The sequence below is a fragment of the Antedon mediterranea genome, chromosome 2, assembly GCF_964355755.1.
Source record: "Antedon mediterranea chromosome 2, ecAntMedi1.1, whole genome shotgun sequence".
Lineage (NCBI taxonomy): Eukaryota > Metazoa > Echinodermata > Crinoidea > Comatulida > Antedonidae > Antedon > Antedon mediterranea.
The window spans coordinates 32719004-32745634 of record NC_092671.1 but is presented as its reverse complement, the minus strand read 5'-3'; the positions used below and the strand labels follow the sequence as shown (position 1 = coordinate 32745634).

The 26631-nt window shown below is 34.2% G+C and overlaps 1 protein-coding gene across 2 annotated transcripts in view; it reads left to right on the top strand.

Annotated features, from left to right (window-relative positions):
- Positions 1 to 26631, top strand: part of LOC140040828 (potassium voltage-gated channel subfamily KQT member 1-like) — a 106233-nt gene that overhangs the window by 7491 nt on the left and 72111 nt on the right. For both annotated transcript variants that reach the window (XM_072087057.1, XM_072087058.1), the window contains exon 2: positions 22560 to 22758. In XM_072087057.1, the coding sequence (XP_071943158.1) occupies positions 22560 to 22758 (199 nt within the window). The remainder of the gene's footprint in view (positions 1 to 22559; positions 22759 to 26631) is intronic.

Below are 26631 nucleotides of genomic sequence, written 5' to 3'. Positions count from 1 at the left end.
CTTGATCACAAGTGATCCGGTCCACTGCTACTTCCTGGAAATCTGTTGTTATTGTTTCTAGGTGAACGTCATAATTTTTCGTAGCAATGATGTGTATACGTGATTGAGAAATACAGCCCCTTCGTCGCGGTTGATTGCGTTAGCCCCCCTCTTTCTGATTTGGATTGCCTCTCTGATTCTACGCTTGAATGGGTTAGAGTCTCTATCAAGAATTTTAGCCCCCCTCCCAATCGATGATGTGGTTTTCTTGAGCTGCATGTGGTCTGTGATGGCAGATTTGTGGATTTCGGATGTTGATTCCTTTCTAGTTGCCCGGGTGTATTTACGATCGAAGACCTTTTCAGTGTCTTTTTGGTGTTCTTAATAGTCTTACTCCAAATTGCAGACCTGTTTTCCCAATATACGATTTCTTGCAACTTTTGCAAGGAATGTTGTAAAATATGTCACTTCTTTAAGTGATGTACTTCTTGTCTTTGGGGTGGACTAGAGTGCTTTTAAGAGTGTTCGTTGGACGCATGGCGGTGGAAATACCATATTTCTTTAAAATCCGCTGAGCTTGTTATGCCACTCCTTCGACATAAGGTTCTTATTCCTTTGGTTTGTGTAGTTTATTTGTTGTTTGACTCTAACCAGTGACCACTTGGGGTATCCACATTTCCTAAGCGCATTCCTGATTTTAACTTCTTCTTTCTTATCCGCCTCCTCTGCTATGTTCTCCATTCTATCCATGAGCGTTCTGATGACCCCTAGATTTTGGTGTAGAGGGTGTTGAGATTACAAGTTCAGGTACTGGTCAGTATGTGTCTTTTTCCTGTACACCAGTAATTTCAGTGACCCATCTTATTTCCTGACAATTAATGTGTCCAGGAAAGGGATTTTTCCCTGATCTTCTTCCTCAAACGTGAACTTAATGTTGCCCGTTGGATCGATGGAGTTGAGGTGGTCAGTAAATTTTTGTGCACTGTCTGTACCAAATATCTGACGATAAATTTGTCCTCTGAAGCTGAAATATTATGTTGTGCAGATAAATTCTAAAAGAGCAATAACATCGTCCGGGTTTAAATAAGTGTTTTGGTAGAGTTTTGTCATTTAACAGTTAAAGACCCATTCCCTACAATTTGTGACGTTTTGTAAAAATAATACATATATATTACTTTAAAAACATTAAACCAGGTCATTCCTTGTCTTAAATGTACGTTTTATGATAAATTATGATAAAAAGTGAGAAATAATGCACTACCTAAGTAGCTCGCAGCGAATGACCTCTCGTGGATGGTCTTTAGGCCTAGCCTAGCTAGGCTAGTTTTGTAGGCCTAGCTGGTAAACATTGGTAACTTACGAACATCGTTCAATCTAGTTATATACCTAGCCTGATGTTGTATAGTTGCTGCATTTAAAATTGTCTTTCTATTTTTGCCAGACTCTGTTGATACAAATTGGGGAAAACCAGGTATTTTCGCTGAAAAGTTAGGAGTCTTCCATTTATTTTGTCCTCACGATCGATCAAAAAGTGGGTGAATTACAGAAGAAAAACAAAAATATCAATCCGCGCGCAATGCATTTTGGGATTTATAGCGGGCCGCTAAAATTACTAAATTAAAATTATTTTTCACATTTTTAACCATTTAAAGACAAAAAAGTTATCTCAATAGGACCATATAATATTTATTTTTACATTAAATGTAGTTTGTGACCTTAAATTAGATCTAAAAAACGTAGGGAAGGAGTATTTAAGTAATTGTTATCTTGGATTTCCTATTTTCCATATATCTTTAAAGTGAGTTTGTAAAATCCAAAAATCAAACTTATAATCACGAGTTACTTATTTTACCTAAATTTTTTGTAAAATTATAATAGTCTCTTGTTTAGTATGAAACAAAAACAATGAATGAAACAGAAATCAAGATCACCTACAAGACCTATACTGTACATACCTTACCATTTCTTTTAACACTTTGACTGCCAAACACGAAAATCTTCGTTTTTTGGAAAATACCTGTCGAAATAACATACACCGCGCATCACAGTAGCGCGTACAGCGATGGTTTGGCGCATTGTGTATCGGTCGCGCGCTAGCTAAGCCGCCGAAGCATTACAAAGGTTTATGTGGATTGGCATGTTTGTTTGTTATCTGAATAAAAAATAATGGATGAATTTTCAATATGAAGTCTTTAATTTTATTATTGTATGTATTGTTTTGGTGTTTCACTGTAAGTGGCTGTGTTTCACACAACAAACTTGTTTAGAAATGGTATGAATATTATCATCAGTTTACTAGCTAGGCTAGTAGTACTAGGCTATAGCCTAGGCCTAGTCGTAAAACGGTTCCGGACCAACTTTAGGCCAAGTTAACTAGGCCTGGTGTCTTTACTATGTGGATTTTGGCGAAACATTGATGTAAGATTTATGATTTATAAAATGCAATACATTTTTCGATAGTGATAACTTGTTTTTATAGGCCTACCGGTGCCGTGTAAGTAACTTTTTTGTTGTTTGTTGATCTCACCGGGCGATATTTTCATATTTTGATGTCTTGCACAAAATCGCGAATATCTCGACTTTCTTGCGCGAAACTACGAAAAACTCAAAAAGTGGGTTACTTTCATTTTACTATTACGATTTACATATTGCGATTTGAAAATCGTTCTTGGTACCATTGTAAAGCTAAAATCTTTATGATTATTTTCTATATATAAATTTACGTAAGGGCAAAATTCGGTAAATCGCGCGTTATTTCTAGAATGTTTACTCGATGGTATATAAAGTTGGTTCGTACTTTCGGTGCTGATTTTAACCGCCTGGTGTAACCCTGTTTACTAATTAAATTGAGTTCGATAATTAGTTATTGACGATTAAAACGAATTTAGGTTCAACGATTTGCCCCAAATAGGGGTGTTTTTCGATCGCGGTATACACTGTCTAATGGATGTCCATCTGGAAAAATACCCGCAGACGATAATACGAGGATGCTTCGCATTTTCCTATCTCCTCCTACGATAATTGTTTTTAATGGCTGAAAACCGGTTGAACAGCTCGAGTACAGCATCATAATGTTGAAGACAGGCCGATTTTCTTTAAAAAATACTATTTTGATAGATTTAATATACGTTTATACAAATGTATTGATTTGTGATGAATGGAACATTCCAATCTCTGTTCCACAAGTGTCTATTCCCTCAGGCGTCGTAAAGGCAAGTACTGTATACTCATAACAGAAATTCGATCCATTCTGTGCTGCAGAGGTTGGATATAGATTTTCCTAGCGTTTTCAGTCGCCGTATATTTATGTACAAATCTTTATTATTGCAGTTAAACCACCCACATCATCACCCTTCCCTCACTGGCATGAGTAGCGTTGTAAAGCCAGTAGAGGATAGGCCTACAGTGCATCACAAACCAACTTAAGTATGAATTAGCTCTAAGAAACAACTGAAAACCATTAGGCCTACTAATTAAGTTGAGTTAGATAATTTAATATTTCTTGACGATTAAATCGAATTTGTGATTTGCCCCGAATAGAGGTGGTTTTCACAAATTGTTTTACATTATATAAACATATACACGTCGTAGTGATGTACCGTTACACGTACTGTACTTTTCAATCGACTAGGACGGTGATAGTTTCAACAAAGTATTACATCGCAATGTTTTACTGTGTTTAGTGGTATATTATTTGTAAAACATGAAAACAATTAATATGTCGTTACTAAATGGATAAAGAATATATTTAAAAATTGTTCCTCTTTGCACCCATCCTCTTCCCCATACCTCAACCCTAATGTTACATATAAAACACAAATTAAGTTTGTTTAAATTTGACTTAAACAATTGTCTCATTTTGTGACAAGTTTCTCTTTCGGAAGTAATTCCCAGGGTGCTAATTTTAGTTGAGTACATAAATCACAGTGTCTATTTATTCGTTCCTGTAAACGACATGTATTATTGTCCTGCGGTACGTATTTTGAAATCGCCAGTTTTTTAACGCTGAAATTAGTATGTATTCGAGAACCATCTGTGGGCACGACCTAGATGGTACGCGAGCGAAGCGAGCGTACCATCTAGTAGTCTAAATTACATGTAAATCAGATCACATACATAGTTTCAATCAGCTTTAATAAAAACATCGAATTGGGCTATAAACGCTGGCGGTGGCAGTTTCTAACTGGAAAAACCTTTGGCAGTCAAAGTGATAATATTGAGATGGTATGAGTACTGTAGAAGCAAAATATAAAATATATATTAATTTATTGTATACCACCATTTCTCTTCCCCAATTTAATATACCTGTTGCTTGAGGCCTTATCTTTGTAATTATTCAACACTTTTTAAAATGTCTAATTGTATTTACTGATGGAAAGACTACTTTACTTTATTAAGTGTCAGACTTACATTGCATACTTACATAAAATAATAGTCTTTAATAGTGGATTTTTTAATGTCCTTAAGTGTTTATTGGCTATTGGTTGAACATTAATAAATAATAATATTATAAACTAGCTGTTTCCTATCCAATGGACTGGCACTATCTAATTAGTGAATTCATGATAACCTTTCTATGACCTGATTGTGAAATTGGTCTAAAGATACATTTTTTTTGTTGCTTAATATAACATAATCTAATTGCTAACGGGAAATTAATTAGTGACCCATCTCAAAAGGTTTTGGTCACATGCACATGTAAGAAGGAGGTCTGTTCGTACTATAAAATTTACAGATTTAATGGTTGCGTTGCTTCCCAAGGGTATAAAGTTTGCAGCAAATTTTTCAATTATACCTTTAAACTGGAAGACAATAATTACTTGATAACAAGAATCGCTTCTTTGTTTATATATCGTCTTCACCGACCACTGTTTTATTGTGGAGTACATGTGGTACATCAAAAAGCAAAATAAAACTTAGTTAAAATAAAATGGATTTAATATTGTTAATCATAATTCATTGACAATTTTAAGGTTGGTCACAGGGCCTGTTTCTATAGAGCAGAGAATACGGTTTTGAATACCGTTCTTTTCAAGAAAAACGGTTTCAAAAACCCCAATTGATTGCGGTCTCGATCGCAAAGAACCGTTCTGAAAGCAATTTTTAGCTGCAACACAATCGCGGTCTCAATTTTACCCCAAAAACTGAACTCTGCAGTCTGCTGCACTGGGACGATTGCGGTCAACTCGCAGTCAAACCCGCGCGATAGGACCTAGCCCTAAGTCATTTTTATTTCTCTAGATAGTGAGTATTTAACTAAAAAAAATGTTGACCGATGCCATTACGAGGTTTGTAAAAAATATGTGAAGGGAAAAAGATGAGGGGACTTGTCGGGAGTCGGAAGAAAGACTCACGTAGGCCTAGGCCTACATGTTTTTAAGAATATTGTAAAGCGTGTGAAAGCTAGACGAGTTCAACTTGACAATATCAGAGGGTGCGACGTACCTATACTTTAACCAACGACCACAATAACGTTTCAGGTAATAATTCCCCCTTCCATGATGAAATGGATGCTATTTCTTGGGGATCGCACTATGCAAAAAAAAGTAAACTTGACCTCGATCCAATCGCGCTTCCGCCTAACGAACTGCATTGTGGTGTATATAATGACGTCATTCATAACGAACGCACATGGACGGAACCGGTTTTATTGGAGTACAAATTGAGCTGCAACGCGATCTTTATTTATAAACAACAGCCGAAACCGGTTTCCAAAAAACCGTTCTTTTTTTATTTTTCAATAGAAACAGGCCCACAAAAGACCTAGGCCTATCTGTAGGTCATTTCACAACGGCTACCTCGCCCTTGCCGCCACCCTTGGGATAACCGGAAAAATATAATTTTCAGTACAATTTTGACTAGGGGTCGTCACTTAAGCATGTCAAAATAAGACTTTGCTGTTTACAATGTTTTTTTAGTACATGATAATACGTAATTAAGTTATCCTACTTTAGTTGACATATAGCTTCATATTTCACCTTGACAACTCCTTTTGTTAAATTATCTAAATATCAAAAAGGAAATGACCTCTAAAGTATAATAATAGTATTATAATAATAATGTACCAGTAATTAAAGTACATAGTTTACTGATGATAAAGAAATCCTTTTATGATGCAATTTAGTACGAGTTGTGAATATCTCATAGTCATTTTCTCCATAAGATCATTTGTCAAATACATTGTTGCCAAACCTAGAATTTTCAGTAATGACACTTACATAATCTTTCAAATTAGTTGATAGACCCTCCCTCTTTAGCTATATGTGGACCAAGTCTCCATGGAATCGTTATTTTAAATGGAAAATTATGATTATTTATTAAATGGTTAATTGCAGTAACAGGTCAATGATTTATCATTAGTATGATAAATTATTCTTAATTTCAAATACTTGTTACAAAAATGGTAAAATATTTTGATCACCCGCTATTCAATCCTGAAGGAATTCTATAGAGGTCCTTTAATTATAGTTTTATATACAATATCTTGTCTTATCCAGTGGTTTCGAATTAACAGCTATCCTGCAGGTTTAAAAAAATAAAATCTAAAAAAAAATATATGTTGATTCAGCGTAATATGTGTCAACCAATTTTATATTAATCAAAAGTTTTTGCGAATGAACCATCTGTGTACACTTAGTGGAGGAGAAGCAAACGAAGTACCCTCTAGCATTTATTTTATCTATGTATTTTAATGAGAATAATAATGCTTTAGTGTTTTTTTCCTCTTTTGTTAAAGATTTTTTACAATTAATAATTATGAAATACATTGTTACTGTTTAAACTACTTAGCACATCTCAACCAGATAATACTATGGTGTACTTGAGTGTTTTGCGGTCTTTGTACTTCAATATACTGCCATTCTAATTTTTACAATAAAATAATTTTTATATCTTGATAGATATATAAATATGGTATAGATTAAATATATTATACAATAAAGGTGTTTATATTCAATTTTTAGCAATATTTATTTACAGTAGGCCCCTATTAAGGGGACAACCTTCATGACCCAACAAATTGTCCCATTAATTTTGCCTCTTTAATAAGTATTCTGCTCCTTTTTATTTACTGTCTTTTTAAAATCGATTTTTTTCTTGTTTGTGTCTCTGCATTTTTCTGGTGATCAGAAAATATTATTGAAGTTATTATTAACATAAGTTGTATAAATAAGTATATACCTGTACTTACATACTATTGTAACACTTGTTAATATTAATAAAAATATGTAAAAATAGATTATAATAAATTTACATACTGTATTGTAGCATATGTGGTTGAATTAATGCCTTAGGTACCTTCAAAATCAATAGCAAGATAAAAAAAACAACATTTAAACAACCTTAAACTATGATATTTAATAATGTACCCATTTTATTGGCTGTTCTTGTATCATATCACATTTGTAATCTCATTCTAAAATGCAAACGATGTCTTTTTGCATGTCCTAGCTATCGACATCCAAGATGCAAGACTAAAACCGAAATAAATGATAGAGTACTAAAAGTTTACTTTAGGACAGTAGGAATAATAATAACCTTTTCTATTTCATGCCTAGATAAACCGACATTAGCCTATTCCCTCCGAGAAGAGAGCTGGGATGCTCCCACTTGAGGGCAGGGTTCATGGAATGTACCATTATCTCATGGGTGTTTCATAAAATTTATATATTTGGTTTGTTTCATTTGGAACATGATATACTTTGTGTTCATTGGATGAAGAGAATATTTTGTTGAAAGATTGTCAGTTCCATTCAACCCACGAAAATATTATCCCCATTCAACTCATTAATATAACATTAATTGTGTTACTTGCAGTGAGGTAAAGCCGAAGGCTAGAGGACGTACTCCAGACTGAAAAATGATTCCAACAGGAGGGGACCCAACAAGATGGCGGCCATAAATGTGTTCAAAAACATTATTTAATATAAAAAATAATAATCTAATGTAATACATTTAGACCACATAAATTACAACACTTCTTGTCAAAGCACAGTGAAGTTTTTATAAAATTAAATATAATTATTGTTAATCGTAATAGAATGAATAATTTCTTGGTAATCTAGCATTTTTCGTTTATACGCTTAACGCGTTGCGGTGCGTATCGTTCTCACGCAGATAGACTTTTAAATCACCTTCTTGAATGTTTGACCACTTTATAGTCTAGGACAAAAATCTGAAAAGATGCTTAGAAATCAAGTTAGGGGGAGCGGAATGTTAGAGGCTGTCAACATAGCCAGATATCCTAATTAAACCCTTCTGATCACTCTAATCCCTGTTGACACTTAATTTTTTGCCTCGTATTGAAACGCCATTTTTGTATAAAATGAGGATAAAATCAGATCTAAATAAGGTAGATACACAATCTTGGTGTCTAAACACATGTACTTCAGACACGGAATCCATTAGGCCTTGTTGACACTTCAGTTTTTGCCTCGTATTAAAATGGCAGCCATTTTTCAAAATGGCCGCCATTTTTATATAAAATGTGGATATAAAATCAGATCTAAATAAGGTAGATACACAATCTTGGTGTCTAAACACATGTACTTCAGACACGGAATCCATTAGGCCTTGTTGAGACTTCAGTTTTTGCCTCGTATTAAAATGGCAGCCATTTTTCAAAATGGCCGCCATTTTTATATAAAATGTGGATAAAATCAGATCTAAATAAGGTAGATACACAATCTTGGTTTCTAAACACATGTACTTCAGACACGGAATCCATTAGGCCTTGTTGACACTTCAGATTTTGCCATGTATTGAAATAGCGGCCATTTTTCAAAATGGCCGCTAATTTTATAGAAATGTGCATAAAATCGGAGCGAATCGGATCGCCTTTTAACCACCAACTGATTTTAAACGGTTATTTTAGGACCACAAATTTAGCAGAAATACAGTCGATATAAAGATTATATTTTATTTGGTGATATGCATCAGAAACAAACCAAAGTTAGAAAACATGATCATTTCAAAAATAATTTATGTCTATTCTGTTCCTGGCTTGGTTTCCGACATTTTCCTTTTTTCTGATGGCTATGTTTCCACCTACATGTTTTGACACTTGAATCTCATGTTTCCGAAACTTCTTTTCTTCTGACACTTCCATACAGTATATCCGACACCTACATGGTTTCGGACACTTCTATGCTTCCCACATTTGTATATTTCTGACACTTCTATGTTTCAGACATTTGTATATTTCTCACACATTTCCGATATTTGCATGGTTTCTGACACTTCTACATTTCTGACACTTATTATTAAAGTTTTATCTCAATGAAAGGATGTACAAATACATTCTATATCAACATGTATAAATCCAAAGGCAAAATACTAAAAAAATGACAATGCTGTGGGTATCAGTGGCTGGATCTCAATGGAGATACAAAATAACAATGCTGTGGGTATCAGTGGCTGGATCTCAATGGAGATACAAAATGACAATGCTGTGGGTATCAGTGGCTGGATCTCAATGGAGATACAAAATGACAATGCTGTGAGTATCAGTGGCTGGATCTCAATGGAGATACAAAATGACAATGCTGTGGGTATCAGTGGCTGGATCTCAATGGAGATACAAAATGACAAAGCTGTGGGTATCAGTGGCTGGATCTCAATGGAGATACAAAATGACAATGCTGTGGGTATCAGTGGCTGGATCTCAATGGAGATACAAAATGACAATGCTGTGGGTATCAGTGGCTGCATCTCAATGGAGATACAAAATGACAATGCTGTGGGTATCAGTGGCTGGATCTCAATGGAGAGAAAAAAGCGAAAATCTAAATCAAAACGATAAAGTAAAACATATGTATATATAATTATAAATCCAAAGGCAAATTACTGAAAAAATGACAATGCTGTGGGTATCAGTGGCTGGATCTCAATGGAGATACAAAAAAAAGCGAAAAGCTAAATCAAAACGATAAGTAAAACAGCCAGAAAAGTTAGCAGAGCTTTCGGGCAACACTAGCCCTTCATCAGTGCAATATATATTAATTAATTTAATTTCAGTATATCACCTGGCGGTTTCGAATTAATGTTCATTGCCTAATGTGTTTATATATATACATATATATAAACAAATCAGGCAAAGAACATTAATTCTAAACCGCTCGGTGATATACTGAACTTTAATTAATTCATTTGAAACGATAAAGATGAGGAAATCTGTGAGAATGAGAAAAAGTCGCTCCAACCGAGACTCGAACTCGGACCGTCTGCTTGATATGCAGTTGCCCTAACCATTAGACCACTGGGGCTTTCATGGTATTGTTCAAACTCGATTGGATAGCGACTCTTTAACACTCTCAGCGTGGTACGGTGGAACAGCACTAGTCCTCAGTTGTACGCACGCGCAACAGAGATCAAATTGATACGCCCTCATCTTTCAGTATTTTTATTCACGAGGCGGGATCTCCGAAGAGATACTTTTATATATATAAACAAATCAGGCAAAGAACATTAATTCTAAAACGCCCGGTGATATACTGAACTTTTATAAACACATTAGGCAATGAACATTAATTCTAAACCGCCCGGTGATAATGATATACTGAAATTGAATTAATTAATTTGAAACGATAAAGATGAGGAAATCTGTGAGAATGAGAAAAAGTCGCCCCAACCGAGACTCGAACTTGGACTGCCTGCTTGATATGCAGATGTCCTAACCATTAGACCACTGGGGCTTTCATGGTATTGTTCAAACTCGATTAGATAGCGACTCTTTAACATTGTCGGCGTGGTCTGGCGGAACAGCACTAGTCCTCAGTTGTACGCACGCGCAACAGAGATCAAATTGATACGCCCTCATCTTTCAGTATTTTTATTCATGAGGCGAGATCTCCGAAGAGATACTTTTATATATAAACACATTAGGCAATGGACATTAATTCTAAATCGCCCGGTGATATACTGAACTTTTATAAACACATTAGGCAATGAACATTAATTCTAAACCGCCCGGTGATAATGATATACTGAAATTGAATTAATTAATTTGAAACGATAAAGATGAGGAAATCTGTGAGAATGAGAAAAAGTTGCCCCAACCGAGACTCGAACTCGGACTGCCTGCTTGATATGCAGATGTCCTAACCATTAGACCACCGGGGCTTTCATGGTATTGTTCAAACTCGATTAGATAGCGACTCTTTAACATTCTCGGCGTGGTCTGGCGGAACAGCACTAGTCCTCAGTTGTACGCACGCGCACCAGAGATCAAATTGATACGCCGTCATCTTTCAGTATTTTTATTCATGAGGCGAGATCTCCGAAGAGATACTTTTATATATAAACACATTAGACAATGGACATTAATTCTAAACTGCCCGGTGATATACTGAAATTTAATTAATTAATTTGAAACTATAAAGATGAGGAAATCTGTGAGAATGAGTAAAGGTCGCCCCAACCGAGACTCAAACTCGGACCATATATATATACTGTAACAACCCGGCGGTTTAGAATTAATGTTTTTTTGCCTACTGTAAACACAGTAGGCAAAGAATTAGAATTAATGTTCTTTGCCTACTGTGTTTATATATAAACACAGTAGGCAAAGAACATTAATTCTAAACCGCCCGGTGATATACTGAAATTTAATTAATTAATTTGAAACGATAAAGATGAGGAAATCTGTGAGAATGAGAAAAAGTCATATATATATATATATAAATCAAAGAGCTGCATAGGCAGGATATAGAAAAAAATCAAAATCAAATAAGTTAAAACTGCCTCAATATAAGTTTATTTTTACGACATGTTTTGGGCATAGCCCATCATCAGGTGAAGAGAATTGTAACAAAGGATAACATATAAGTCACAAAATTAAATAATAAAAGCCAATCAAAGATGTTTACAAACAAAAGGCATAGTTATAAAGGCATGCCTCCAAAAGCTTTGGGGTACAAAGCAGAAATGGTTGCTTATAAAGCAGGAAATTTAAGGTGAGAAATGATCGGATATTGCAATTTCTGGTGTTAAGGTATGTAATGGTTCTGAGACATCTCGTAGAATTATAGAAGAAAGAATAATTGTTAAGCTTGTCAATCTTGCCCATACCGGCATAAATGTACAATTTAGATCTTTTAAACATTAATTTTGCCAGAGACATTCACATATTAACAATTATTCACACTTGAAGTTTTTGTCTTTGTTTTAAATTTCCTGCTTTATAAGCAACTATTTCTGCTTTGTACCCCAAAGCTTTTGGAGGCGTGCCTTTATAACTATGCCTTTTGTTTGTTAATATATATTTTGATTTGCTGATTTGTTTTATAATGTAATTTTGTGACTTATGTTATCCTTTGTTACAATTCTCTTCACCTGATGATGGGCTATGCCCAAAACATGTCGTAAAAATAAACTTATATTGAGGCAGTTGTATCAATATGGCTACTGTGTGTACATTATACATTTCTTTTTATTTGATAATGCTTTGATGCATTAAATAATAATTACAGTTGTCACATATTAATAATAAATAAATCTTTGAATAATACAGTAGATACAGTATTGTTTGCCCATAGCAATTTACAATTCACTGTTCATAATAGTAATTAAAAATTTGATTGCCACAGTTCTTCAATCATTTGTTTTTCACTTTACAAATAATTCCTGATTAAATATATCCAGTGGTTTTTTAAAAGTCATATGTGCAGGGACAAGTGCTACCACTAGCATTAATTTAGAGTAAAGTATTACAGTTACACACACTCAACTAAATATGTTCAAGGCGAGGTGAAGTGCCAGCCAGCTAGACTTACAGTAGGCCTATTACTAGTTGAAAATGCTGAGAAAAGACCGTTTCGTTTGAACCATCATGATCCCTTCTGCCTTCAGCTATATGCTTGATTAGTACGTCTTTAAAGCTAGGCGTAAGTCTGTTTCCTCCCTGGCAATTCACAGATATCTTCCCATTAATTTTGTCTACCCTTGTATGTTTATACTTGAGTAGGCCTACCATAACTGTTTTATTGTCTCGTCATTGTCCTTATCCATACTTTGTTTTGTAGTGGTTTGTCCATGTTCACCATCTTGTCTTTTGTTTCCGTCTGATAGATCTAAAGATAAACCTATATGAAATTGTATAATCATTTTTATTACGCTCTTATTATGTGGTTTTAACACTGCACTATGTAATACATTACAATATTTTTCTATTGTAATTTCTTAAGTCCTCCTTTACAATAATGACATTTCATTTTATATACATGAAGTAGTCAGTATTGCATATTAACAAAGTAGAGTTAATACTTTTTTTTACAGAATAAATAAAATACATTTCAAAAGTTAGGTATAGAGAATTAATGTTAACAAATTTATTGTAATTTAAAAAACCTTTTAGCGAATGAGATGCATCGGCTATTAGAGCTATAAGTGCTTTATAAAATTCTTATGTTAGAATAAGATAAAATGACATTACAAAGGCTCTAGCCTTGTTAAGTATGTTAAATTACTCATTTAAATATTCTCTCTTGTGATCAAAGAGAATAAACCGATCATGTTTTTTATATCCGTATATCCCAATTCATTACGTGGTATAAATGCAGATACCCATAAATTTAAAACTAATTAAAGGGAAAAGAAGATAAATTTATGTATAATAATTAAACCTATAAATTATGTAAAATTTGCACTATTTTTAGTAAATAAAAGAGATAAAGTGAGTTACACTTTATTCATAGAATTTAGTATATGTTGGACAGATAGCTGTATCTTCTTGTGTATGCTATGTGGAGTATTGGAGTTTCAACATTCAAAACAATTAATATTTGATTAAAATCTTGGATATAATTGGATTGTTATTAATTTGTTTTATTAATTGAAGGTAACATTAAAACATTTAGAATATTTATATAACAGGTGCAGTAGGGTCATAGGTTTGAGTGCTGAGAGGCATTTTATCATACAGTATACCGTATATTTCGGTGTATATAAGACGCACCCCCTAACTGAGACTGAGAGTAAAATATCGGTATTTTTTATATCGTCGAAAAATTTTTTATTTCATCAAAACAATGTTTTTTTAAATTGTAATCAATATTATTGTAATAATATATTTTGTTATATCTACAACGGCGTCCTTTATTTAGGTTTTTTCTTAACTAGACTCGGCCGCGCCCAGCCTCAACAAGTTCTTTCTAACTTGTTATTCATGAGTTTCGCACCCGCAACATCGAGTGCATGACCGTGTGTGTAACACGTACGTTTGTGGGCTAGCCTCGCTCGATCATTTCGAGAGGGCGCACGTTTTCACGGACAATCGTATTCGATTAGTATCTATGTATCCGAGAAGTGTGTATGCTAGGTCCATGCTATAATCACCTGGAGAATATACTAGTCGAATACCGTACACCATGTGGCCGCCAAGAAGGGCTTGCGCTGGGGGTACGGCGGTCGGCGATCATGCATATAACTATAAATAAATACTATTTCAATCGTAAAATTTTATCAGAGCGCCTAAAACAAACATAATGAACAAATCTTTTCATAATATTTAGTATAACATCATGCTAAAATGCCTTGAAAACTAGGCAGAAGCAGGTTGCCGTTACGTTAGTATACTCTAGCTAGGCCTAGCCTACTCAGGCCTAGCAAACGAGGTGACGATATGTACAATCTGTGTGGTGAGGCATTGATGTTCGGTGTATAAAACGCACCCTTAATTTAGAGGTCAAATTTGCGTGTCAAAATTGCGACTTATACACCGAAATATACGGTAATCAATTTGTGGGACTTTCTGTTATGAGCTATATGAGCAGTAGTTACTGTATGCTACACAGTACTGTCTTACACTGTATTACTTTTTGTAAATCTACAGTAGGTGCAAAAAATAATGTCATCTTTAAAAAGATGGATTGACATTATAAAAGAGGACCGATTATAATCCATAACAATTTTATTATCAAAGATATTTGTTGTTAATACTGTTGAGGTACAGTAGTAATGTATTAAAGATAGTACCCTTTTTTGAATATTTTTATAGTAAATTTACATTGAATGAGACTGAGCTGATCCATTGTAACTAATGTCTTTAAAAACACTGTATCATCTTTTGTAAATCTAGGTAAAATCATATGAATGACTCAGACTTAAGATGTGGATTGACATTTACAAGAAAACTGATTAGTGTCTATATTAACAATTTTACTGAGCAAAGATAATTGTTTTATGGATCTGTTCTAATAATGTGAAGGTATTGAGACCTTTTTTAGAATATTTTATATTAGATATTTCATTGAACAGGTAGGTACAAAACTTGTACAGACGTGCAACACTGACTTTTATGATTTGCATTTTAGACTAACATGACTGACTAGTGTCCTCAAAACATTAGCCCATCTTTTGGGGTTTTTTTCTCAAGAATCTATGTAGCTGGATGGCACAATATTGTTTTATTGTTATTCTTTACCTGTTCACATAGTGAAAATAGAATATTCTTCCAAATCCTTTGTTTTGGTCATAGTGATTTGCAGAGGGTTGTGCAAGGTTAATGCTTTTGCTGTTTGGAAAGAGAAATGTGTCGATTTTTCAAAAACTTTTATCATTTTCACCCTTCCATCTAAAAAAAAGAAGCAAAACAGTAGTTTCAAATTTTTGTTTTATGAATTGCCTTAGACTGTTATAGCTGTCCAATAGTCATGATATATTCAATATTAAGCAGTTCAGAGGAAGTTTGTGCTGTTTCCACTGTGAAATCTGTCAATATATTCAAAAATTGATGTTCTGTTACAGTAATAATCAATATTGATTAATGATATGAAGGAGGTTTGTGCGAGGTTTTGAGGTTTGCTCTGTAGATTCTGTTTTCCAAAAGATGATCTTTTTTCACCTAAAAAGGTTACATCATTTCCAGTAAATAATGAATACATTTTATTTGTAGATAAATTGTCATTTGTCCAAGTCAATAATTAAGAAGTTTAGAGGCAGTTTGTGATGTTTGTACTGTGAAGTTTAGAGGCAGTTTGTGATGTTTGTACTGTAAAGTTTAGAGGCAGTTTGTGATGTGTGTACTGTGAAGTTTGGAGGCAGTTTGTGATGTTTGTACTGTGAAGTTTAGAGGCAGTTTGTGATGTTTGTACTGTGAAGTTTAGAGGCAGTTTGTGATGTTTGTACTGTGAAGTTTGGAGGCAGTTTGTGATGTTTGTACTGTGCAGTTTAGAGGCAGTTTGTGATGTTTGTACTGTGCAGTTTAGAGGCAGTTTGTGATGTTTGTACTGTGAAGTTTAGAGGCAGTTTGTGATGTTTGTACTGTGAAGTTTAGAGGCAGTTTGTGATGTTTGTACTGTGAAGTTTAGAGGCAGTTTGTGATGTTTGTACTGTGAAGTTTAGAGGCAGGTTGTGATGTTTGTACTGTGAAGTTTAGATGCAATTTGTGATGTTTGTACTGTGAAGTTTAGAGGCAGTTTGATGTTTGTACTGTGAAGTTTAGAGGCAGTTTGTGATGTTTGTACTGTGAAGTTTAGAGGCAGTTTGTGATGTTTGTACTGTGAAGTTTAGAGGCAGTTTGTGATGTTTGTACTGTGAAGTTTAGAGGCAGTTTGTGATGTTTGTACTGTGAAGTTTAGAGGCAGTTTGTGATGTTTGTACTGTGAAGTTTAGAGGCAGTTTGTGATGTTTGTACTGTGAAGTTTAGAGACAGTTTGTGATGTTTGTACTGTGAAGTTTGGAGGCAGTTTGTGATGTTTGTACTGTGCAGTTTAGAGGCAGTTTGTGATGTTTGTACTGTGAAGTTTAGAGGCAGTTTGTGATGTTTGTACTGTGAAGTTTAGAGGCAGTTTGTGATGTTTGTACTGTGAAGTTTGGAGGCAGTTTGTGATGTTTGTACTGTGAAGTTTAGAGGCAGTTTGTGATGTTTGTACTGTGAAGTTTAGAGGCAGTTTGTGATGTTTGTACTGTGAAATCTGTCAATTTATTCAAAAATTGATATTCTGTTGTACAGTCATGATATATAATCAATATTATTAGCGATTTGGATGAGTTTTGAGAAAGGATTTTTTCAATTTGAAATTGGAAATCTTTAAGGTCTTGAGATAGCATCTGGCATAGTTTTTAGGTCGTCAGGAGAACAGTTTTTTTTCCAACTAGACAATTCATCTGTCTTGTCGTACGACGCTCTCTGTCTTCCCTTTCCTTTCCAAAACAGTTTTCACCTAAAAAAAAAAACTAACTTAAAAACCCATTTCCTACGTTTTTTAGATCTAATTTAAGGTCACAAACTACATTTAATGTAAAATAAATGTAGTCCTATTCAGATAACTAAACAGTTAAAAATGTGAAAAATAAGACGATTCTAATAATTTTAGTGGCCCACTATAAATCACAACATATGCATTGCGCAGGGATTGATATTTCTGTTTTTTCTTCTGTAATTCACCCACTTTTTGATCGATGGTAAGGCCACAATAAATGGAAGACTTCTAACTTTTCAGCGAAATACCGGGTTTCCCCCAATTTGTATTAACAACAGAGTCTGGCAAAACAAAAACACAATTAATGCAGCAACTATACAATGTCAGGCTAGGCCTATAGCTAGCGTACAATGTTGTACGTCACCAATGTTTACCAGTTAGGCCTACAAAACTAAGCCTAGCTAGGCTAGGCCTAAAGGCTGCCCACAAGAGGACAATTACCGCGAGCTATTTGGTGGTGCATTATTTCTCTCTTTTTATCATAATTTACCATAAAACGTACATTTAAGACAAACAAGGAATGATCTAGTTAAATGTTTTTATGCATTATTTCTACAAAACGTCACAAATTGTAGGGAATGGGTCTTTAACAGTTTCAATATTTTTCTTTCATAAATTGTCATTCAAGTTGTGATAAAATCAATATTAAGTTGACGTTTGCATATTTTGCGCAGTTTAGCAATACCCTCTAAAAGTAGTTTTAAATGTTGACTAAAAATTGAAATTTATGATTGTACTTAAAATTATTCTATAATTGATTTACATAGTTAATTTGATTTGCTGGTTAACGTTTCCTAAAAATCAAGGTAGAATATTTAATTTTGTTAATATTAGACAACAGATCATATTCTATTTATTAATAGCATATTTTGCTTCTGGAAATGTGAACTGAATAATACTTTGATATTAATACTAATTACATATTTGGCTCCTGAAATATATTCCAATATCAATAAATATCTACATATGCATCAATTAAAGCTTAAATTACCTATTCTTTCTTTGGATACAATTATTGAAATACTAATTCCATATTGACATGAAATCTAGTATTACTACTAATCATATTTGATTAGTGTTAATAGTTAATATGTTTATTCTAACCAATTAGTTTATTGAAGCTGCTAGAACAATATTCAATTTAGTAATACTGTAGATGCCATAATTTAATTCATGGGCACAAGAATAGGATGATTGCCAATAGCAATGACATCGTAAGAAAGCATGCATATACCAATTAGTGTGTTCCAGCTCCACACAACATAATAAAATATCCTAATGTTGTTAAATGATGATGGATTGTGTGTTGGGATGCTACCACTTGGGACAGGGTTCATAGGATGTACCATTTTCTGATATCATACATCATATCATTTATTTCGCCATTGTAAACAAATAACAGTCGAAAGGCGCTTCACAACGAAATGAAATATACAACAATAGACATTAGGTTTGTAGTGCTCTTATCGGGGAGTAATATGCCAATGTCAGTTTATCCAGGTAAGTTGCACATGGACTACCAAACTGCACTGTTGGATTGTAGTTTAACATTATTTCAAAAGCCCTTTCTCATTAATGTGCCGGCAATGAGTTCCATAACTGTTCCTGTCATACTGAATCACTATAGGCTCTCTCTCCTAGAATCCACCTTACAGTTTCAAAGAGTCCGCAAACAATATAACATTCTGTATGTATAGTACAGTATGTATATCCATAGCAATATAACTGCGACACAACATTCTGGTATGAAGAATGATTTTCGGTGAATGTCTCCGAAAGATTTGATTGACTAGACACAGATTCTCGCAATCCGACTCCACTTTTGGAGTCTTCACACACATATTTTGGCAAGCATGAGTGAGAGTTTAATTTATATCATGACAATGTTTGTGATACTGCACATAGTAATTTTATGGACACGCTTAATGATTACAGATCTGTGACACATTAATTCAATTGAAATGAGAGAAAAAAATCATTAAAAAAATATATACCGCATATGAGCGTCATGGAAACAATTAGCGGATGCAATGTCTACGCAAAACAAGGTCGTGTTCGTACGGTGGTTAAAATAAGCGCTTAATTTCACCCATGCCTCGGGTTATAAATTGAGCGTTGTTCGTACTTGAAATATTTAACCGCTTAAATGCTTAATCGACGAATCACAAACCGGAAATTACGTTTTAAGGTCAGTTGTCTTTACAACCTACTGTACGACCCCATTTTCGCACGCTAGTTTCGTGTTGTATATTTTTTACTCGCGATCTTTCTTTACAATAACAATTACTTGCTACCTTTTACACTGCTTATCCTTGCGACAAACCTTATGCCTCTTAACGCCGATAATCCTGCCGAAATATGCCTTCTCCTGACGACCATTATTTTACTCATTGACGAAGAATTTGAGCCCAATGTTACACGACGGAAACACCACCGACCAGCGGCTCCCCGTCCAGCTAGGCCTACTAAGCGGTCTACACCAACAAGGACAGCACCAGCTGACGATCGCTCTCGAAGCGTGTATGGAAGAGCTTCGTAGGAGAAATGACGGGCCTAGGCAGCGAACGTTTGTCAAAATTTGACACATTGCCTCTATCGGAGATTTATTATCCTCGAAGGCCGAGTATAATTGGATTATCGCTGAAATAACCTGCAAATTTGGTGAACATTTTACCTCAAATTTTTTGTAGCCTGAGGCAAAAGTTAATTGGATCACGCGAACGGAAATCGGGAATAAGCTGGTATTTTCAACCCCTACGAACAGGCCCTATTATGGTCGTGTTCGTACGGTGGTTAAAATAAGCGCTTAATTTCACCCATGCCTCGGGTTATAAATTGAGCGTTGTTCGTACTTGAAATATTTAACCGCTTAAATGCTTAATTGACGAATCACAAACCGGAAATTACGTTTTAAGGTCAGTTGTCTTTACAACCTACGACCCCATTTTTGCACGCTAGTTTCGTGTTGTATATTTTTTACTCGCGATCTTTCTTTACAATAACAATTACTTGCTACCTTTTTTACACTGCTTATCCTTGCGACAAACCTTCATGCCTCTTAACGCCGATAATCCTGCCGAAATATGCCTTCTCCTGACGACCATTATTTTACTCATTGACAAAGAATTTGAGCCCAATGTTACACGACGGAAACACCACCGACCAGCGGCTCCCCGACCAGCTAGGCCTACTAAGCGGTCTACACCAACAAGGACAGCACCAGCTGACGATCGCTCTCGAAGCGTGTATGGAAGAGCTTCGTAGGAGAAATGACGGGCCTAGGCAGCGAACGTTTGTCAAAATTTGACACATTGCCTCTATCGGAGATTTATTATCCTCGAAGGCCGAGTATAATTGGATTATCGCTGAAATAACCTGCAAATTTGGTGAACATTTTACCTCGAATTTTTTGTAGCCTGAGGCAAAAGTTAATTGGATCACGCGAACGGAAATCGGGAATAAGCTGGTATTTTCAACCCCTACGAACAGGCCCCAACATAACAAATGATGATGATGATGTCAGAGTGTAAATGCCACCTCTTTATGTTAGGCTAAATACAGACAACAAGGATTTAGTAAATTCCATTTTTAATTAAATCCAAGTATAACTATAATCCCATGTATAAATATAGCCAGGCCCCCTGTGACCTGTACTTAGTTCATAAATAGTACAGTGATATGCGTAGAAACTGATAAACTAGGGGAGAAATGACATACTCCTATAGTTCTTTTTTGCATAAACAGTTTACTATAAGCAATTTCTGTGCATAGGCGATATACACATCATCATAGAGCAATAAAATAAAATTAGTCTGTATACTGTATGTTGTAGAACATGTCTAGAGTGTTTAGTGAAATACATTATGATGGCGAAATGTGTGCATGCTGAGGCAGCGCTCAGACAAATTACATTATACATTCACTACTGATTTGAAACAAATAAATGAAAGGAGATAATAGAAAAGTACTGTAGGCAATGGGTAGGTGATTATTGTTAAATTAAACATAATTGACATAAAATCTGTATATAAATACTATTAATCATTATCTACTTCTTTAATATTAACAACTTTCCACAAAGACACCCTCATTAACGATGGTATTAGATAAATAAATATTAATTAAACAATAACAAATCATTTATACATTATAATTATTAACACCATGACATACTGTATATTCTAATGAAAGTTGATTTATTTTATAACATTTCAACAACAAATTAATCAAGGTATTTTTCAACTGTCTTTTATTGTATACATGGCTTGCCCGCCACAAGTGTCGATTGGAGTAATCCAATTGATGTTTAAATTCTAGGTCTCTTGCCTCTTCTTTTTTTGCATTTTTAAAAACAAATTTTGATATGTTTTTTTTTAAGCAAAAGTATTTTAATTATTTATTTTTAATACTTCTTTTTGGTCAAATGTTTAAGTTTTATTAGAAAAAAAGAAGAAATAAATGTTACTTGAAATAAGAAATTTATTTCTAGGAAACAAAAAACAAACTCTTGTGGCAACAATTAAAATAATTAATTTTCAAAAGTTATGCTTATGTTTAAAAGAGTCAATCTAGAATGTATCTGTAACTCAGTGCATGTTATAGATATATATCTGTAATCTACCTTGAATGACAAACTACACAAACAAAACTATAGATGTTGACCCTTTTATTGTTCCCTCTTGTCTGTCTGTTTACTTTAAAGTGTATCAAACTGATATTAGCTTGTTAAATAGTAAATTTGCATGGATATAAAAATTGTTTGCTTTGATTTGAATTGACATGTTTTGAAGGGGCCATAATTGGTATTTAATGCCTTTATTGTATCGACAGACTTAAAATACAGTGAATAGTTTTACATTTATATGGTACTAAACTGTATAAGATTTATGCAACAATATACTGTACATGTATGTACTATTTTTTTGATCTGTAAAAGATGTTTTTTTTTTAAATTTTAAGTACAAAAGTATTACTAACAATTTTCGCTGAAGACACAACTGTCAGACATAATTGTCTAAAAGTTTAATATCAATATACGCTATACTGCATGAAGAATATACACCCTATTGACGAAAGTACCGCCATAATTGAATATGCTCTGTCTCTGCATGTTAATGAATAAATGCTACAATTTATTACATTGTATCTATACATATGTGACAGGTACATAATAACAACCGTTTTAAGCCTCACTTTCTGCTCATAACCGAATATTAAGTAGACCAACGCACAAATTAAATAATTTTATCACAATGACAATTTAAACAACCTGTTATAAGAGCGTGTGTCGGATGATTATAACACTTGTGTAATATTTAATGAAGACTTTCCTGTTTATTTTGTATTTCTGAATGAAAATGTATGGTTTTATTTCGTCCGTAGTGTCGACGGATAATCAGAGCTATTTACAAGTGGATTATCGTTCGGTTCCAGGAAATGCTACTTCTGAAGATGAGTTGCAAAGAAAGTATTCAAAACATGTTGGAAAACAACAGGTTGTGAGAATGACATTCCAGGGAAAAGTGTATAACTTCCTAGAACGTCCAAGTGGTTGGAAATGCTTCATCTATCATTTCATAGTGTAAGTATCATTTTTAATTTTTAAAAATTAAATTCTTTGTTGATTGAGTATGATTCAAAGCAGGAAAGGCTGACATGCATGAGGCCTGTTACAACCGTTAATGTAGAAAACGCCAGCTAATGTCGAAACAACCGTTAATGTAGAACAATCCACCGCTTATGTAGTAAAACCTCCAGCTTATGTAGAAACACCAACAGCTTAATATGTAGTAACGAAAATTGCCTCCCAGCTTATGTAATTACTATCACCAGCTAATGTAGAAAATGTTATATATTTTACAAAAATGTCTAAATCATGTGCAAATGCATTGATCTTTACTTAGCTATCAGTCTTTTTTTTGCGCGATGGACGTTTCGGCCCACTTTTTTTTAGGACGAAACGTCAAACTTGTAAAATTTCAAACAGAACAAAATTGACTATGTATAAAATATTATTGCCGATGACAAAACTGAGTTTTGTATTGTTTATGTCCAGACGTAATTAAAACATTAAATTTAATTGCCACCGAGAGAAATTGTAGGCCTAGGCTAACTAATCTGTCCAAGCTGCTACTCCCGCCTCACTTATCGGCCATGGTCCGCCGTCTCTCACTCGACTCATCTATCCAGGAAATTCCCTATCGCGAGAAGCATGATGTTGGTCTCAATAATACTAATAGTGGGCTGATTTATAGTTTGAAAACAGCTTACAGCATTTCTTAAGTGAATTTTTATTCAATGTATTCTTCCTTGATGAATCCTTTGCCCATTGCTGTGTAAATCAGTATTTAAACTTGTGATGCGAAAAGTGTGTGTGTGTAATTATTCCACAGGTAAAAACCAGGCATAAGAAAACACATCGCCCAACAGGACCTCGTGGTGTGCCGATCTTGAGCGCGAGATCATCGTAAACAAAATTGGTAGAGTCAATTATGTATAGGGTGTATACTATTTACGAACCTATTAAAAACGCGCTTGACCACTGTGTAGGCAAAATATTTATTTTGTTAAATCCCTAAATTGATAATCGCGTATTCTGTAATCACGTGACTGATAATGTAATCCTCAACGACGTACTAAATGCACGTGATTTAATGTGTTGGGAAAAAGCTTACTGTTTACCACATTACATGATTCACAGTGCTATTCGCGTTTCCTTGACATAAATCGGCGGCGTGTAAATGAAACAATTGTTTTCACCAAATTGGTTCCTAATTAGCCGTTGTCGACAGCGATCGGCAGCTAGCGTGGCTAAGCTAAAAAATTACACTAGCAAACATTTGCTAGGTTTGAAATTTTCAACTAGCAATATGAAGAATCTACTAGCAAAATGCTAGTTTGCTAGCGTGAATTTCGAGCCCTGCTGATCTGGAGCTGGGTAACTGAACTTTCCGTCGTATATTGGAAAAAAAAAAAGAAAAAAGAGAGGCGGCTGGATAATCAGGAGCGGGCGGTGACGCTTAACAAGTATGTTTTTTTATTTGGCCTAATACTAATCTATTGATAGTGATATATATTGCACTGAGAAAGTTTAAATTTCTTTCTGGCTTTTTACTTTTTCTTTTGAGCTTTTTGCTAGTTTTATTTGTATCTCCATTGAGATCCACACACTGATAGTGATACCCACAGCATTGTCATAGATTTTCTACAAATGGATCATAAGATCACATTAGAAGTAGATTGGCACTTGTGCACTTCTTTATTTTACACATGGAGGATTATAGACTAACCCTCTCATAACAAATGCAGCAAACATTTCAACGCACTTCCCAACGTTGATTTGATTTACATATGAAAGAATGAAACATTTTTTTTTTGCACTCTGAATCATGTATTTCCAGGGATAAGGAAATTGTACTGTATGTTAAGTTTTGGTTATAATGTGAAATGTGTGAAGAATCCAGTCCAAATGTAAATTATCTGAATGAAACACAGAAAAAGTGCAGGTTTGATCAGATGATGCAGACAGCTGTCTCAAATTTATGATTAAAAAATAATAAAATCATTTTAATCTACATCTAGTATAGATTTTGTACGTCGATATATATATATAATAGATAGTATAGATATTAAATATTATACATTTGTATATTTTATTGTACAAAGATAATAAATATTTTATCAAATTATTCCAAACTCCTTTATGTTAGAATAGATATCATATTTGATTATTCTGAAATTAACCATTATAATTATTGAATTAACATCAATATTGAGAGAATAAATATTTCATATTTTGTCTGAAAAACAGAAAACCAAATGCGGTACGATATTTGCCTTTATTCATAAATCCACAATTGATTTCAATGAAATTACTTTAACCATTAAAACTATTTTTGTTTCCTAAAATCAATAAGTTCTTTATGAATATGATTATTATTATTAACATAACTTTAATTGATTACACAGGTTCTCTCAGGGGATATATACTTATAATAATATTGATTACCGTATCCAGAGGTACATTTATAAAGCATTCTCATTTAGTTTAGTTTTTTATTTTCTCGTGGGTGTCATGAATTTTATGGAAAAACACTAATATGAAAACGTTGTTTTTGTACCACATTTTTATAATTAGAAATGATGAATTGATAATAGTTTGTGTTGGAAAATTATGATTGATAGTTAAACGTTTTTGGAAAAGATTATTAGGACAAGGAAAATTGGTTTAAAGCCTTACATTTTCTGACTAAATAAAAATTGAATTCCCTTGGTAAAAATAGACTTTTGGTCATAGTGCTTTGAGACAGCCAGAGCATTGGGTAGTGCTTTATATTGCTCAGATTGATATTAATGTTATTACAAAATAATCATGACCACTACAATTTGCATGACAGAGTTTGGGTGATAGTTCTATAAGCCTAAGCTGATCAGTATCAATATATTTCAATATCAATATTTTTCCAGTAAGATTTAATGTTTTGCCTACACTTGTGCCAAAACAATAAATTGTATTATTTTTAATGTATGTTAGAAGACCTATCCATCAACAAGATGCATTTTCCTCATCATTAGGTTAATGCAGCCAAACAGAACACTGCCTGCCTGATCAGCGTTTCTCTTGTCAATTAATGTAGTCTTACTGAGATGTTATAATGATAAATTAACTATTAAAGTGAAACTCGCTTAAAATGAAATAATTCTGTAGAAAAAATAAACAGAAAAACACCGATATAAATTCACCTTCAAAGTTTTCGTCTACAACTTCTGCAGACTGAAATGATTCCGAACAAATTTTTTTTAAAAATGAGTCACTATGAACTGTATATGTTTATCTACAGACATGGAGCTGTGTAGCTTGGTGGTTTCCCAGGTAAAAATTCCAGTTGAGAACAGTTGGAAATTTCAACTGGTCCAACTGGTCTTCAACTGGTCTAACTGGTTTCCAACTGGTTCAACTGGTTTTAACAACTGGTCAACTGGTTTTTCAACTGGTCTAACTGGTTTTTCCAACTGGTCAACTGGTTTTTCCAACTGGTCAACTGGTTTTTCAACTGGTCAACTGGTTTTTCAACTGGTCAACTGGTTTTTCAAACTGGTCAACTGGTTTTTCAACTGGTCAACTGGTTTTTCAAACTGGTCAACTGGTTTTTCAAACTGGTCAACTGGTTTTTCAACAGGTCAACTGGTTTTTCCAACTGGCCAACTGGTATTCCCAAAGCTCAACTGAGTTAACTAGTCAACTGGTCTAATCGGTTTTTCAACCGGGCAAGGTTGTTTCAATTGGTTTTGCAACTAGTTTTTTTCCTAACAACCAAGGGAATTCGGAGAAGAGCGAAAGCGGATGGCTGGGTGTACGTCGTGGGAGTACGGGAGAGGACCCAGTGGCCGTATTCACCAATCTCACTTAGGCTAAGGGAAATACTTACACTTAAAATTTAAGAATTCCCTTAAC